General features: G+C 42.4%; 1 protein-coding gene and 1 long non-coding RNA gene across 2 annotated transcripts in view; one reads left to right on the forward strand and one right to left on the reverse strand.

The window, feature by feature from the left end:
- On the reverse strand, positions 1-15,994 carry LOC140529018 (uncharacterized). The gene is made up of 2 exons (XR_011975390.1): positions 6,005-15,994; positions 1-2,579 (listed from the first exon to the last, which is right to left on the reverse strand). It is a non-coding gene; the product is annotated as an uncharacterized lncRNA (long non-coding RNA).
- Positions 15,822-16,012, forward strand: part of CASQ1 (calsequestrin 1) — a 12,731-nt gene continuing 12,540 nt past the window's right edge. The window contains exon 1 of the mRNA XM_072647407.1: positions 15,822-15,900. Within this exon, the coding sequence (XP_072503508.1) occupies positions 15,822-15,900 (79 nt within the window). The remainder of the gene's footprint in view (positions 15,901-16,012) is intronic.

Raw genomic sequence — 16,012 nt, forward strand, 5'->3', positions numbered from 1 at the left:
TGGTTCAAAAGATAACTGTAACTTTTATTAGACAATGTTAGGAACAAATTTGGGTCAGAAATCAGAGTACTCAACGCAGAATTTAAAAAGACAAATAACAAGATACAGAACTTAGAGACGTAATAAGGAATCTTTCCAAACAAGTAGAGTCTCTGAAAGAATGACAGATTTGGGACACATAAATGTAGAGTAGAAGAAAATTTGGCCAAAAAAAAAAAAAAGAAACAAAAGACAGCAACCTTAAAAGAACATATGAATTGCATACAAGCCAAAATGAATAATCTTGAAAATCCAATGCACAGAGATAAATTAAGGGGCATAGATCTCCAAGAACATGATAGATACATTAAAAAATGTTCAATGCTGTGTGGCAAGAAATAAGGCAAAAAAAACTATCCAAAACATCTAAATGTATGTACCAAAATCCTAATTAATTGAATCCAAACATCACCACCAGAGAAAAACTTCATGTTTAAAACTTCAAGCCATGCATGGTTAAATTTCACAGCTTCAGTAATAAATCTTTCAAGCAATCAGGAAAAGGACTTTCAATTTTGACTATCCCAGTATTCATCTGCTATCACAAGAAATCCGCAAAGATAATGGGATTATATATTCCAAAAACACAGAAGTATTCACACTATAATCCAAAATAAAACATACCAGAAGACTGAGTCCGATCATGAATAGAAAAATTGCACCTTCAAGAGAAGAAAGGTATTTGAGTCATTTCTGCATTACAGTCCTATCCACAAAACAAAACAGACATAAGTGGAATTTCTACTAGCAAACATTTCAAGCAAGAGAAATACAAGAAAAGTAAATACAAATTATCAAGAAAACATCTAAATAATAAAATCAGTTCTCTCATGTTTATAGACTATTGTTTAAAGAAAAAAAGAAATTGAACAGAGGGCTAAAAGAAAGATCAGAGAGGATTCATCAAAGGACAAAAAAGACCTAAGAGTCTACAGATTTAGGGGGAACTCAAAGAATAGAAGGGAAGGAGGAGGGGCCGAATTAATATTCAATGAACTAAATACTGTCATCTACTAGAAGTGAAGCAATTACCTTTTTTTTGGGAAAGGATAACAGAGTAGGAAGTTGAATGAGGATAGGGAAAGGAAAAGAGAGAGAAAATACAGAGATAGCTGATCTACCTATCCACAGGTGAACAGAAAAGAGATAGTAATTCTTTAGTTTCTCAATAGTGAGGACAAAAATAGTAGAGGAGAGAGACTGGAATGGCAGAAGTAAAGGGAAACTTCATTGTTGGAGGAAAAAGAAAAGGTTGCCACAAAGAATGTTCTCATAGCAGGAGAAGATGCCTATCTGTGAGAAGACAGGGACCTTATAATGCATTTTGTCTGGAGAGCATCTGCACTATCAATAAAGAACTATACTTCCCAAGACTATAGACCTCCCAAGACCCTGCCCCAGGAAAAGAACTGTATGAGTCTTCTGGGGCAATCAGCTCTCAGGCTAGTAGGAATTATGTAGAAACATAGATAAGATAACCTAGCTTCAGAATTGGTGTGATTTTTTTTTTTAAAGCCAAAGAAAAACAAAGTTTATTAAAGATTCACCATATTGGGTTGACTCTTAAGGAGCCTAAGCATTTGTATCACTTGTATTAACAAGCAGGCCAGATACAATCTGAGCTAGACTGAGTATGAGCTAGATTGTATCTGAGCACCTTCATGGAGGTAAGATGGAACTTAAATACAGAAAAGATTGTGGGAGGAATCTGAGGGTGGTCTGGTAGTCTAGGGTAACAGGAGAAAGGATTTAGGGAGGGTCTTGAGGAGAAGTCCCAGGAGGACCTTAAAGGAGCTGGGGTGACCGATCAATGTTTGGAAACAGCTGGAGGCAATCAGGAGATATCAGACAATGGAGAGCTTGGGTGGGAAGCAGATGTTACCATCCCAAGGTAACATAGACAATAGAGGGCTAGGCTAGGTTAAGGGTAACAAATTTGAATATGAAAGGCCATATTAAGTGAGAAGATTCAAGGGGAGTTCAAGGAGGTTTCCAGAGTCTGTACCCCATCATTCCCTCTCCACCCTGCAAACAAATGGGACCCAAATTATTGGGGGGTGAAGGGCAAAGGTCTCAGCTTCTGAATCTGCTTCCTGCTGTCAAGGGGTGTAGATCTGTCCCTGCCTCGATGGGTCCTGTTCAAGGGGTACATAGCCTGAGTTGTCATCTGGAAGGTGATGACTTGCACTCTGAAAAAGACAAACCTGGCAAGGAGGTTAGGCAGACAAAGACCAAACAAGTACAAAAGGAGTATAAAGAAGAAATCATGTAACAAATCAAACGTAATACAAAAGAAAATGATCTGCTACATTTTGCGATTGAATTTTATAGTTCTTTCTTTGGATGAGGAAGGCATTTTGTCTTAAAAGACCATTGGGAATTTTTTTAAGTCCTTGCATTGCAATTCCAAGTCTACCAGAAAAAACTCTCTCACACTGTGGTCGTTGCTGTGCACAAAGTTCTGGTTCTGCTCCTTTCACTCAGCATCAGATCATGTAAGTCTTTCCAGGCCTCTCTTAAGTCTTCTTGTTCATCCTTTCCTATAGCACAATAGTATTCCATTATATTCATATACCACAGTTTATTCAGCCAATCCCCAATTGATGGGCATCCCCTTGATTTCCAGTTTTTGGCCACCACAAAGAATGCTGCTATAAATATTTTTGTACACGTGGGACCCTTTGCCATTTTTATGATCTCTTGGGGATACAGTCCTAGAAGCGATATTGCTAGGTCAAAGGGTATGCACATTTTTGTAGCCCTTTGGGCATAGTAAGGAGTATAAAGAAAAGACAATTTCCCTGGCATAAAAGACAACTTTTCTGGAGAGAATTAAAGATGACTATAGAAAAGGTAAAACATAAAAGGGCATGTTTGATAAGGGAGTTTTTTTCTGTCAGGTATCCCCTTTCTTTCCAAATTGCTCCATGGGCATGTAGAATATATAAAGCATATTTTGAATAAATAAAAACATCAACTGGCCTGGAGTCAGGTGCTAAGGAATGGGTTAAAACTTCAAAAGCCTGTCCCCTCCTTTCATCAACATACAGAATGAATGGTTTTTCTAGATTAGGTTTAGCTTTCAAAGTCTCAAAAGCTTTAGCCAGTTTGGGGGTCTTACTCTACAGGGAGTAAGTCAGTGCCTTGTATAGCAATTAGTGGTTGCAGTCCTTCCCATGCCTTGGGTTTCATTATATATTGACTGTCATGGGGGAAGACTTTAGGGTGTGGTATGCAACCAGCCACTGGGGTGGCAGAAGCAGCTAGCCCAGGAATTCCTGGATCCCAAACAACTGGCCCAGCTGTCTCCCACACTTTCAGGAAAACATGGGGAGATCTGGTGAACAGAGGGAAAGGGAGATGAGAGGTTTAACTAGAGAAAATTAACTCAGCAATTTCACCATCAGGTCCCTTCCCAACAAGTGGGTAGAGCAATAGCAGATCATAAGGAAGGAGTGTTTAAACAACAGATCCTCAAATTGACAGGGGAGGGGGTATGTCTGGAGATATTCCTTAATTTCCCCTTCAATGCCCATGACCCAATGGGTCAATGGGCAGGTAGGGCCAGGGTAACTGGTTAAAACAGAGAACTTAGCCATCTTAATGTGGGTAACCTTATCTTCAGCCTTTTCTTTTTCCCAAGGCTTGGTGAGAGAGAGGTGGAGAAAGTGGGAGTGCTGTCAAGCCTCAGGCTTTCCTGTCCCTCTGAGTCTTGATAAGACTTGAGGACAGGATACTGGGTGGATGGCTCCACCACTTTTCCAACCTTGAGGACAATCCTTCCTCCAGTGTCCCTTCTGGTCACATGGGCATGGTTCCATGGGCTTTGATTCCTGAAGCTCTGGGGGTGTGGGGGGCACCCTGGAGGGGCATTCCTTGGACCAGTGACCCTCCTTTTGGTAACAGAAGCAGGTTTCCCCACTGTCCAATCTTTTCCTGGCCATGGCAACAGTCAAGAATTGAGCATGTTCTCTGTCTCTAGCCCTTTCCCTTCTTTCTCTTTCCTCTGCTGCAGCTAGGTCTCTGTTGTTAAACACTCCAAAAGCAGCCTCCAGCAATTGAGCCTGAGGTGTTTGGGGTCCCATTGCCAATTTCTGCAGTTTCCTCCTAATATCTGGGGCAGACTGATTAATAAAATACATGCTGAGAATTGCTGCCCCTTCCATAGAGTCAGTATCCAAATTTGTGTGCTTTTTAATAGCTCCTACTAGCCAGTCTTGTAAAAGGGCAGGATTTTCCTTTTCCCCTTGAGTAATTTCCCTAACTTTTTGAAAATTTATCTGTTTTTGAAATGCAGTTCTTAGGCCTTCTAACAGGCAAATTACCATATAGTCTCTCTTTCCCCTATCCTCACTCTTTTGCTAACCCCATCCTGGGTCACTAGTGGGAACAGCAGCTGCTTCTGGGGGGTATTTTGTGGGATCACTGTTAGCCAAATGATCCCCAAACTTTTGGGCTTGTTCCTGTATTCCCCTTTTCTCCTCAATGATATAACAGACAGAGAAGAGGATAGGCAGATCACCCCAAGAAAGCTTGAATTGTAGAGATATGTCCCTAAAATCCTCAGTAAACTTGCAGGATCATCCAAGTATCTCCCCAGTTTCTCTTTAACCCTAATGAGGGCTGAGATGAAGAATAGAACATGTGCTTGAATTGTCCCACTAAGTGAGGCAGGCACTTCCCTCAGGGGAAAAAGCCTTGAAGGGACTTGGGAAGAGAGATAGGAAATCCCACTTCCTGTGATGGAAGGGCTGTGGAATGCTGGATGAACTGGATTAAGCTGCAAGGCCCGGGGATCTGGCTGGCAAGAGGAAAGATCAGCTGGCACCTGAGGAGGGGAAGGGGTCAGAGGAGGAGATACCCCAGAGACTGCTATGAGGATGGGGCCTGAGGCTTTAGTGGGTGTCACCTCAGCAAGAGGGGGTGAAGAGGGAGGCACCTCAGTAAGACTCATGGCTGAGATCTGAGCAGGGGTTGCCAAGGGGGGAGGGGCCATGGGAGGAGGTACAGGGTAGGAGACATGGAAGATAAATGAGGCAAGAATTGAGGGGGGATGAAGCAGAGAAAAAGGGAAGGGAAACCATGGGAAAGAAAGGGTGACTAAGGAGGGGGAAGTATGGGAAACTAGGAGGGTTGAGGGAGGTTGGGGAGTAGCAGGAGGGGCTGGGGGAGATTGGGGTGGGGATAGGAGTTGGGATGGGGGGACCGGAGGCAGGGAAAGAGTGGCATCTGAAGCCGTGGGAGGCTATAAAAGGGGATCATGCAAAATGTTCAGTTCACCACCATTGCCCCTTTGTGGGGCAGCTCTAGTTATGAGTATCTTACAATCTTTTCTAAGAATGGGGTTCTCAGAAAGTTCGACAAAGGCCATTATGTAGGGTATTTCTAGCCATTTTCTTTCTCAGTGACAACATAACTCTAGCTTTAAAAGAGTATTATATTGTAAGATCCCAAAAGTGGGCCATACTTTGTGGTCCTCCGGGTGATACTGAGGCCAAACAGTGTTGCAAAAGAACACCAACTTCTTCTTTTTAAGTTTTTTAGGGAAGTTAATTTTTTTCCAATTTTGTAAAAGATAACCCAAAAGTGAATTTTGGGGGATTGAAGAGGATTGACCCATTACAGGTGTGGGGCTGGAAGTCCCTCCTTCCATAAAGGAGGATCTGGGAGTAAGCCCAGGGAAACAAACAAAAGAAAAAAGTACCTGAAGTTTTCCCAATTCTCTAGTGCCAAGAGAATTGAGAGAGTTGGGCATAAACTTCCCAATAGGGCATCTGTCCTTGTCCTCTATGCTTCAGGAAGTGTGTCCAGGTCCATGGCTTCCAACATAACCCCCGGACCAAGAACCTGTACCAGACAGCTTCCTAGCTACCTAACCTACCAGGACCCGAGAGGTCAGGCCTGAAAAACATCCCCAAGGTGTTTGGAGAACAAGAAGGATAGGGAGAGGAGGAGGCTTACGTACCATCCAGTCTTGGCAGAAGAACTTGAGATTAGCAGTTCTTCCTAGTCAGGGAACCAAAATGTTGAGGTTCAGGGTCCTGGAGACCCCAAGATACTGACATGCCGAATCCAGCTCCAATGAATTCAACACAAGTCTTCTTAAAGCCAAAGAAAACAAAGTTTATTAATGATTTTCCATATTGGGTTGACTCTTAAGAAGCCTAAACATTTGTAACATTTATATTAACAAGAGGGCCAGATATAATCTGAATTAGATTGAGTCTGAGCCAGATCGAATCTGAGCCTTAGTGAGTGTTTATGATGAAGACCAAGGATAGGACCAGACTTCATGACTTGAGACACAGAGTGACTCCCATCACACTGCTTCTATTCAACACTGTTTCCTTCATGAATTGACATTTTTAAGAGGGACAACAGAGAAAAGGGTTAGGTGTGTGATAGGAACAATAATCTAATCACCTCCTGCTCTCCTCAGTAAGTTAGGGTTAGTTTTTCCTCACAATGTATTAAAGCTATCCTCCACAACTTTTGACATTACTTCCTCATTATCTACGTCCAAAATAGCCACAAGGAACAAGTTGTCTCTGACGCTTGGCAGGTAGATCATAATGGACAATTGAAGAAAAAGATCTTCACTCAGCTGAATCAACTTGAGGTACCCTCAGTGCCTATTCTTTTGAAAAATCCTTCTCCCACTATGACAAAATCTCTTTGTATTAACTGCTGACTGACCTACAAGTGCCTCATTTCCAATATTAAACCTAAACTACCAGAAAGTTGCCTGATCAAGCCCAGCCCAGAACAAAATAGTAAGATTTACAAATGTAATAACATAGGAATGTAATAGAGGAGAAATTTCCAAATCAGTAGTCCACAAACTCCACTCCGATGAGGAACGAAGAATTAAGAAAAACAAATATTATGTAATCTGTGAGCTGGAGATTATAATCCCAAAAGGCGTCTGACATCTTGGAAAACATTACGCTGAAGAGCATGGGAACAAGCATATAGCCCTCCCTGACTTCATGGATGACTGGGAAAACGTGAGAGCATTGTCTTTCATCTGGAATCTGTGTGAGCATGATGTCCTGATACTGTCCTACAATAGTGATGATCTTCTCCAGGCAATCATATTTTGCCATGATCTTCCACGAGCCCTCACAATTGATAGTATCAATGGCCTTGACAAGATAAGAAACCAGACACTGAGGTCTTCCGTCAAGTTGAACTGCCAAGCATTCAAAATCTACTGCAGAGAGAGAACAATTCCAAAGGGCTGGCTACAGAGGCCCAAATGCCAAACACACACTTACCTAAAAGACTATTTACAGAGAACTAACATAAAGCAAGCATTCACACCGAGGTCAGAAGAAGGGACACAAGGATACTCTCAAGGTCTCTCTGAAGAACTTTAGTATCAATTGTGAGATATGAGAGATGATGGTACAGGACCGCCCAGCATGGCATGGCAGTATCAAAGAAGGCGCTGTGCTCTAGGAGCAAAGCAGAATTTCAGTAGCACAAAGGAAATACGAGCTGAGCAAAGCCAGAGACATCTCCATCCCAAATGTTCTAATGGACTATTTGTACCCAGCCTGTGGTAGAGTCTTCTGAACTAGTATTGGACTGATCAACCACAGCTGAACACACTGTACCCTGACCCCAATATCCCCAATATCGTGATATTATCAGTCCTCTTCAAAAACAAAGGACAAACAACAAGATCCAGAATAGACTAGAAGGGGAAATGCATAGAAAGCTAAAGAAAACTTTGGAAACGAATATCCTAAAAGAATGCTATTTTAAATTAAATGGTTAGAGTGGAGAGATGTTGAACCACATACCTAGGTGGGCAGAGAAAGGGAAGGGTCAAAAGGGGAGGAAAGGGGAAGGGAAGGAAAAGAGATCTGGAATGGGGCAGGTAAAAGGCGAGGTGGGGCAAAGAGCCAGTGGGAACAGATTAACTTCAAAATATGGAAAGTAAAAGTAATTGCTTGGATAAAATGGGGACTTGAAAGGGGAAGGGAATAAACACCAATGCAAAAGAAATAAGTGTAGGAAACAACCATGAACTACATGTGAATAGACTCTGGGTGGGGAGAGGGAGGAGGGGAGGGAGGGGGAGAAAGAGAGAGAGAGAGACAAAGAGAGAGGCAGAATGGGTAAGAAAATAACCCCACAATTTGTTGCATGCATGAAAATATTTTTTTTAAATAAGCAAGACTTGTGGTTTGAGGGGTGCTGTTGCTACCAGAGCATTCATACCTTCGTCTGTTGGTGACAATTGGTCAGTAATTACTGGTGGTGATAAGAAAGATGATTTTACCTCTCAATAATAGCTATGGAGCTGGGCTAGAAGCAGGTCTGGTTTGTAGGGCACTGTTACTCCCAGGGCACTTGGGCGTAGGATCCTGGCCTGTCTCCATCAGGATCTGAGGGCAATCAGTGGTCAAGGTAATGGTGATGATTTGACTTCTCCAGCATATGCTGCTTCCTGTCTCCCTGAAGGTGCTTTGCTGCTTTGGCTGGGCTGGTTTGCCCACTCTATATGAAATCGTGCCCATGATGCAGTATTAGAGGGTATCAGGGAATGTAATTTTTGCAAAACAGTAATTATTTGGGGGCAAATTCATCCCCACTCAGTGATTAGATGTGCCTAGGACTATTAATACTCTTCCAAAATATTTTATAGCCCTATAAAGGGAATTACATGAGAATAGCAATCCAAACCAACCAGAAAATTAACTGTGAAATATTCCTTAAAAAGATACTAAGTCCTATCCCAACATTTGTGAAAGTGTACCACAAGACAGAAGAGTAGGCCACATCTCTCTCCCTTCAAAATGTAACATCTTTTTCATTGCTGAGGGACGGAACTGGGGGAATAAAATGGGAAGAATTGAAAATGGGGGCAGGGGTTGTATGGCTTCTCATAGGAGCCAGTGAAATGTCTCTTGTCCTAGGCTGCTCCTTCCTCTCCCTGACACTAGACCCCCGTGAACCTAGGACAGTGGATGCCGGGAAGGAAAGCCACAAAATTCCCTAAGTCACATGTTACAAAACTGGGATCCTGCAGAACATAACTTAGTAAACCCTGGAAGAGAGAGACAGAAAGAGATGGAAATAAACGAGAGATAACTAGAAAAGGAAAAGTTAAATAAGAGAAATAGAGTAGTAGATGAGGGACAGACTGGGGAATAGAGAAGCCTGTGACCCAGTATAGGAGCAGTAGCAAAGATGAGAAGTAATTGGTCTTCTCTGTCCACAACATCAGCCCTCTCCTCATAGATCTTAGGAGACTGGAATGTCGAGAATCTCCTCCAAACTCGCTTCCATTCCAGGGTTTGGTTAGGAATATGAGCTGCATTAGTCAGGGGTCTTATCTTGGGCTGCTGACACAGTCAGAGCTTCATGGAGAGCAATAGACTAGGTCAGGGTTGTATGTGTGTGTGTGTGTGTGTGTGTGCGCGCATGCATGTGTGCGTGCGTGCATGTGTATGTGTGCGTGTGTGTGTGTGTGTGTGTGTGTGTGTGTGCAAGCATGGGGAGTCCAGGGATATAGCCTAAGCTGGGCTCCTCAGGTTTCAATAGCAGGAGCTTCAGGTGTCTGGTGGGTTAAAAATACAGAGATCTCAACTCAGGGTCATTTGATACCAGTGACCGAGAACTGTCAAGTCCAAGGGACTGAAGAGAGGGGCCAGAGCAAGAGGAATGAAGTGTAAAAGAGAGGAAAAAATAAAGATGGGAGCCCAGAAAAAGGCTGGATTGGGGGGCTAGAAAAGGGGATGAGAGAAGTCAAGTGTATGAAGGTGCAAAGGATTCAGAAGAGCCCTAGCTGCTGAGGAGGGACCTGTGGAATAGAGTAGATACACTGAATTTGTATTCAATTGAAATGTACAGAATTGTAATTTGAAATTGAAATTTACAGAATTCTGATACCTGAGGCTGCCTAGTCCTAAACATGAATGTCTTTTCAATATGCCCAAAAAGTGGTTTTCCAGTTTTTGTGGGAAGATCCCCACTACCTCTGGAGGCAGCCTGCTGCATCTTTTGGAAATTTTTCCTAACATCAAGTCAAAACTGGGTCTTTGTAACTTTCACCCATTGTACTTAGTTTCATTTCACTCCCTAAGGATTGCATTTTCTTCTCTGGTTACTAAATCACAGTGTTATATTCACAAGTCACCTAAGCCATGCCCCAGGACAATCCAAACCACCATCTATTGGATTATATGTTCATACTGTAATAAGATTCATGAAGGTCAAATTCATGTTGGCACATAACTGGTGTCCCTACATCCATGTTACAGATTTCCCTTCCCACTATGGGCAGCACTGTTATTTCCTGACTCTTTCCTCTCTCCGTCTCAAGGGAAGATGTTTCCCTTCCTGAGGAAAAAACTCAACATCTACAAGCACCTCTAATTCCAACATTTATTTCCTGCTCCCTTAGTTAGCCCTTCCATGATATCTGGCCTCAGCTCCCCCTGTGGCAATGTTAGATTGTCTCATCAAACTTGCACATCCTGGACACAGTGAGACTAACACCATTGTTTCAGACTCAAAATTTGAGAGCTGGAAGGGACTTTGGGAATTATTTAGACGAATCTGCTAGTATCATAGGTGAGGAAACCAAAGTCCCTAGAGACACTAAATGTCTCTCAGGAGGCAGTGAATAACAGTCAGTCGTTCAGCAAGCATTTAGTGGAATAAGCATTCTCTATAAGATCAGAGGTGAAACAAGAATGTTATTCAGTATTACACTGTTAGTTTTCCTAATATTGAACAAACAGAATATACGTGAATACATTGATCTGGGAATCAGCTATTTATAAAGATGATAGTGGCTTAGAGTGATTATCAATAGTAACAGTTTCTCTTTCCTCCCCAGTTTGATTTAGTTATTTTTTTTCTTTTGCTCATTAAAGGGCCATTCTCTGACTATTTCTTAAAGAGGCCTATTCACCCAATGGGTATTACCTCCCTCTAAGGGAATACCTGAAAAGGTCAAGTTCCCCCACTGCATCCTGGGCCATCTCCAGTCATCCTGATGAATATCTGGTCACTGGATCCAGTGGGCTCAGGAGGAGAAAGTGAGGCTAGTGACCTTGCACAGCCCTCCCTCCCTCAAAACAAAGTCCAGTGCAAGTCATGTCATTATTTCTCTGATGTCATGTTCTTTTTCGGAAATGAAGAATGAACACAGTAGAATAAGCACTTACTCTAAAGTCAAAAGATATGAGCTCAAATCTCACCACTTACACCTTGGGCAAGTCCCAGAGCTTCAGTTTCCTTATTTGTAAAAAGAAATTGGATTAGATGGTCACTTTCAGCTCTAGATCTATATGCCTATGATCCTATTAATATACACTTTTGGGGAGGGACAAGGTCAAAAGAGAGAATAGAATAAATGGGGGACAGGATAAGATGGAGATAAATATAGTCAGTCTTTCACAACATGACTTTTATGGAAGTCTTTTCCATAACTACACATATATAACCTATATTGAATTACTTGTCTTCTCAGTGGGGATGGGTGGGAAGGGAGGAAGGAAGAGAAGTTGGAACTCAAAGTTTTAGGAATAAATGTTGTGAATTGTTTTTGCATACAACTGGGAAATAAGAAATACAGGTAATGGGGTATAGAAATTTATCTTGCCCTACAAGACAAGAGAGAAGATGGGGATAAGGGAAGGGAGAGGCATGATAGAAGGGAGGGCAGATTAGGGGAAGGGGTAATCAGAATGCATGGCATTTTGGGGTGGGAGGATGGGAGAGATGGGGAGAAAATTTGGAACTCAAAATTTTGTGGGAATGAATGTTGAAAACTAAAAATAAATAAATAAACATTTTTAAAAAATATGATCCTATTAAATGAATTACCTAAGGTTATGCTGTGAGTTGGCAGCTAGATAGCTCAATGGATAGAGCACTGCACCTGGAGTCAGGAAAACCTGAGTTCAAATCTGACCTCAAACACTTACTCTGTGACTCTGGGCAAGTTGCTTAATGTCTGTTTGCCTTAATCCACTGGAGAAGGAAATGGCAAACCACTCCAGTATCTTTGCCAAAAAAAAAAAAAAAAGAACCACAAAATCATGGAGAGTGTGGTCCATGGGGTCACAAAAAATTTAGCACAACTGAACCACTGAACAACAAATACTGTGAGCTGGCGGTCAAGCTGAGACTCTGAGTTCAACATAACACCAAAGGTAGAAATGAGAAAATAAGTGCCTCTGAAAGAGGCCTAATTCTCCAAGGGACCTCCAAAGGCATATTGGTTTATTCCCACCATTTTCTTCACATACTCACTGCAGTTTGCCTATGTCCTTCCTGGTAAAAGAGGAAAGTTTACATCCTCTCCTGGCTCATGACAAAGAACTAAGCATCCTACCTCCCAGCTCCCCTACACTCAAGAATCTTATAATCTGTCTCTAAAAGCTTCCAGGTCTTGATACTGGGAAGGAGTGACATGACATTTGTTCAGCTGAGTTCTCTCATGCAGGACATGCCCTTCCCTGCCACCACACAGGTAGGACACCAAGAGCTTTTCTGCCAGGTTGAAAACGAACAGACCCATGGCACGCAGCCAATGCCAGGACCAGGTGCCAGATTCATAGCCTATCCCTTTGAACTTAGTGCTTGGCAGAAGCATAACCGTTTCCAGGCTTCAGTTAATCTTTAGTCCTCCTGCTTGCCCAGACAGGTTCTTGGCCCTCATGGAGTACCCACTTAGGATGGGGCAACGTTTGTAGGAAGTACTCCTGTTAGTCCCAAATGTCCCACTTACTTGGAGGCAAACCAAAAGGGGCCTCCATGTAGGAAGCAGAGGGAAATACCATCTAGTCCTTCTGGTTTGTGTTTTTTGAGAATTCTTAGGTTAGTTCCCTCTCTTCTCTGGGCTTTAGGTCAAGTTCTCTGTTTTAAGGTCAACAGCAGGAGGAGGGGAGAAGGGCAGAGGTCTCCGTACTAATTCTATGTTAATGGATTCCTGAAAGATCCCAGAGAGGAAGAATTAAACTCATTAAAAGTTAAAGGATTAATCCAACCCTCAACCAAGCCATGAATAATAATAATAGTATCCATATAGCTCTGTAAGGTTTATAAAGCAATTTACCTATATTGTTTCATTTGATTTGGTGCTATTATTATGCCCATTTTACAGATGAGGAAACTGAGGCAGGCAGATGTTGTGGCTTGACCTGGGTCACATAACCAGGAAGCATCTAAGCCTGGATTTGAACTCAGGTCTTCCTGACTCCTGGCCCAGCACTTTATCCACTAGTACACCATTCAGCAGATTGTATCTCTGCCTAAAAAACAATTACCCTAGATTGTAGATGAAGGCCTTCTGTGAGAAGGAAACAACCACTGCCCGGAGAAGTTCATTCCATTTTGCGGCAGCTCTAACAATTCTAAGGAGTTCTTCATGAGGTTGAAATCTACCTTCCTGCAACTTCAGCCTATAAAGCCTGGTCCTCCCATCTGAAGCTCAACTGAATAAGTCTAATCCTTCTTCTATGTTGCAGTTCAAATATTTGAAGACAGATTGCATATAGAATCAGAGACCTAGAGCTAGAGAGGACCTCAGAGAATGCCTAATCCAACCTTCCCCTCACAGCCTGGCTGCCATTTATTTTTTCAAATAAAGAAGCTCAGGTCCAAGGAGGTTCAATGACTTGTCCAAGGTGACATCATAAACGGCAGAGACAAGATATGAACACAAGTCCTTTAAGTCTTTCCGACATACCAGCTACCAAAGACCAAGTTCAGGGTACCACTCCTATCATCCTTATTGAGGTCCATAATGGAACTCCATCCTCCCCCTACATATGTAGATCCTGTCTTCAGGGCCAAAAAAGGGGATTGGTTGTCTCTTTGCCCAACTGCTTCCTCCCACCCCTAGAATCACAGAATTTTAGGGTTGAAAAGGGACCTCATCAATCACCTAGTCTGACTCATACCAATAAAGGATCTCTTCCACCATCGAGTGTTGTAAGGCTCAGATTAGATAATGGTACTTTGTAAAGTACTTTACAAATCTTAAAGCTATATAAATACAATTATTAGTACTAGAACTATCATTATTATTATCAACCTCCGGTCTAGAGATGACTTCATTCCCTGAGTTTTCTATTGCACCTTTTCTGAGCTCAAGCAGTATCTGTAGAGAAATGCAGGGGGTTGTAAGTAAAATGTTTGACATCAAGGCTCTTAAAAACCAAACAAACAAAAACAAAATCAAACCCAAACCCAATATGCACACACACTTTTCAGTTTAATCGGCATTATTCCACACGCTAAAGTCTAGACAATCAACAACACAATAAAGCCTTGATTTGTAGTGGTCTTTTGAGGGGCAAATGCTTAAACTGAAAATTTAACAATCAGCTCTTGCAAGCTGGTTAATTCTGGCTCCAGCACACCCCTGGCTATAATATACTTGACAAATGGTTATCCAGCCTTTGCTTGAAGCATTCCAAAGAGGAGGAACCAATACCCTAGCAAGGCAATACATCCCATATTTGGATAGCTCTAATTGGGAGGAAGTTTTTCTTTATATTAAGCCTCAATTTTCTTCTTCTCAGGGGTCCGAGTTCTCCCCTCTGGGGCCAAATAGAACAAATCTAATCCCTCTTTCAAATGGTTCTTTCAAGTACTTATAGACAGAACTGCAAGTCCAGGGAGGACACAGGGACACAGAGGCATGCGAAGAGGAAAAGTGAAAAGGGAAGGAGAGGGAACTATTGCAGGGAAAGGAGGGAAAAGATCCCTAGATGTCTCTGGTCCTATAGTCCTGGGGGAAGTAACCATTTTTCCGTTTCTACCTTGGTGTAGTAAAAGGATGGACTTCACACTTTGGTCTGCAATGTGGACTAGATAACCTCTAAAGTCCCTTTAAGGATGAGATTTGATGATTCTGTTAAAGAATATGAGACTTAGGTCCTACTGGTCTATGAGTAGGAATACTGAATGTAGATAGAAGAAAACAAAGCTAAATGGTCACAAACCTAACTCATGCCCAATTCCTGGCCTCATTTATGTCCTTAGAGCTTTCAAAGTAGTTCAGGGCATCTCTTTCTTTCAGATCAATTTTTTTCTTGAACACACTGTATTGCCCCATGAAAACCAAGGGAACTCCTTATGTTCCTAGAAGGGAATTAATTAGAGAATTTAAATGTGCAACACAGTATTTTGGCTCCTACTACCTCAAGGCCAGGTATGTTAGATTTTACCCCATCCTTAGGTCCAGTTCTCAATCCAGAGAAGTCTAGATTATATGTAATCATAAGAGATCCTCTATTATAATAACCCCTTCATTTTACAGATAAGGAAACTGAGGTCCAAGTGGGTTGATTTGTTCAAAATCACAGAGCTCATAAGTGACTGTGTAATTTGAACACCAGACATTTAAACCCAGCTCTTCTGACTCCAAGTTCAATGCTCTTTGTACTATACCAGCAATGCTATATCCTTGATACCTCATCTCATTCCCTTTTTACCTTATATTGCCAATCCAATCTTACTCCCTGAATGTTTGGCTCTTTTTGCCCTCCTCCCCCAACCTCTGTCTCTCTAATTACCCTTATTCTCCCCTCTCTAATTACCCCTGCCCTGTCCCTCCTCTCCCTTCCTCCCCCCTCCCAGTTTCATTTACCTCCGACTCATCTGGTCTTATTTTTAGCCCAAGCATATCTCTCCTTTCCTTTCTTAATATGGCGATGAGCTCTCAGGCCAACTTGGGATCACAGGCTGAGGAGCCTGGACATTGGTGGGGGGAGGCACTGGAAGTCTGGACAGGAGGTTACAGGTCCCCCATGAAGTCTTCTTGGCCTCACAGGGAGGGCTTTGCCCCTCCCATCAGCCACAGAGACATATTTAGATCGGACAAGATTGGTAGAGGGGACGAGAGACAGGATAGGGTCTGGAGGAGGGGGAGGGGGGGTTGCAAATTTCAGGGGCAGCTCCAGTTCCTTCCCCGCCCCTAGATTGGTACTCCTCCTCCTGC

Source organism: Notamacropus eugenii, chromosome 2, assembly GCF_028372415.1.
Source record: "Notamacropus eugenii isolate mMacEug1 chromosome 2, mMacEug1.pri_v2, whole genome shotgun sequence".
NCBI lineage: Eukaryota > Metazoa > Chordata > Mammalia > Diprotodontia > Macropodidae > Notamacropus > Notamacropus eugenii.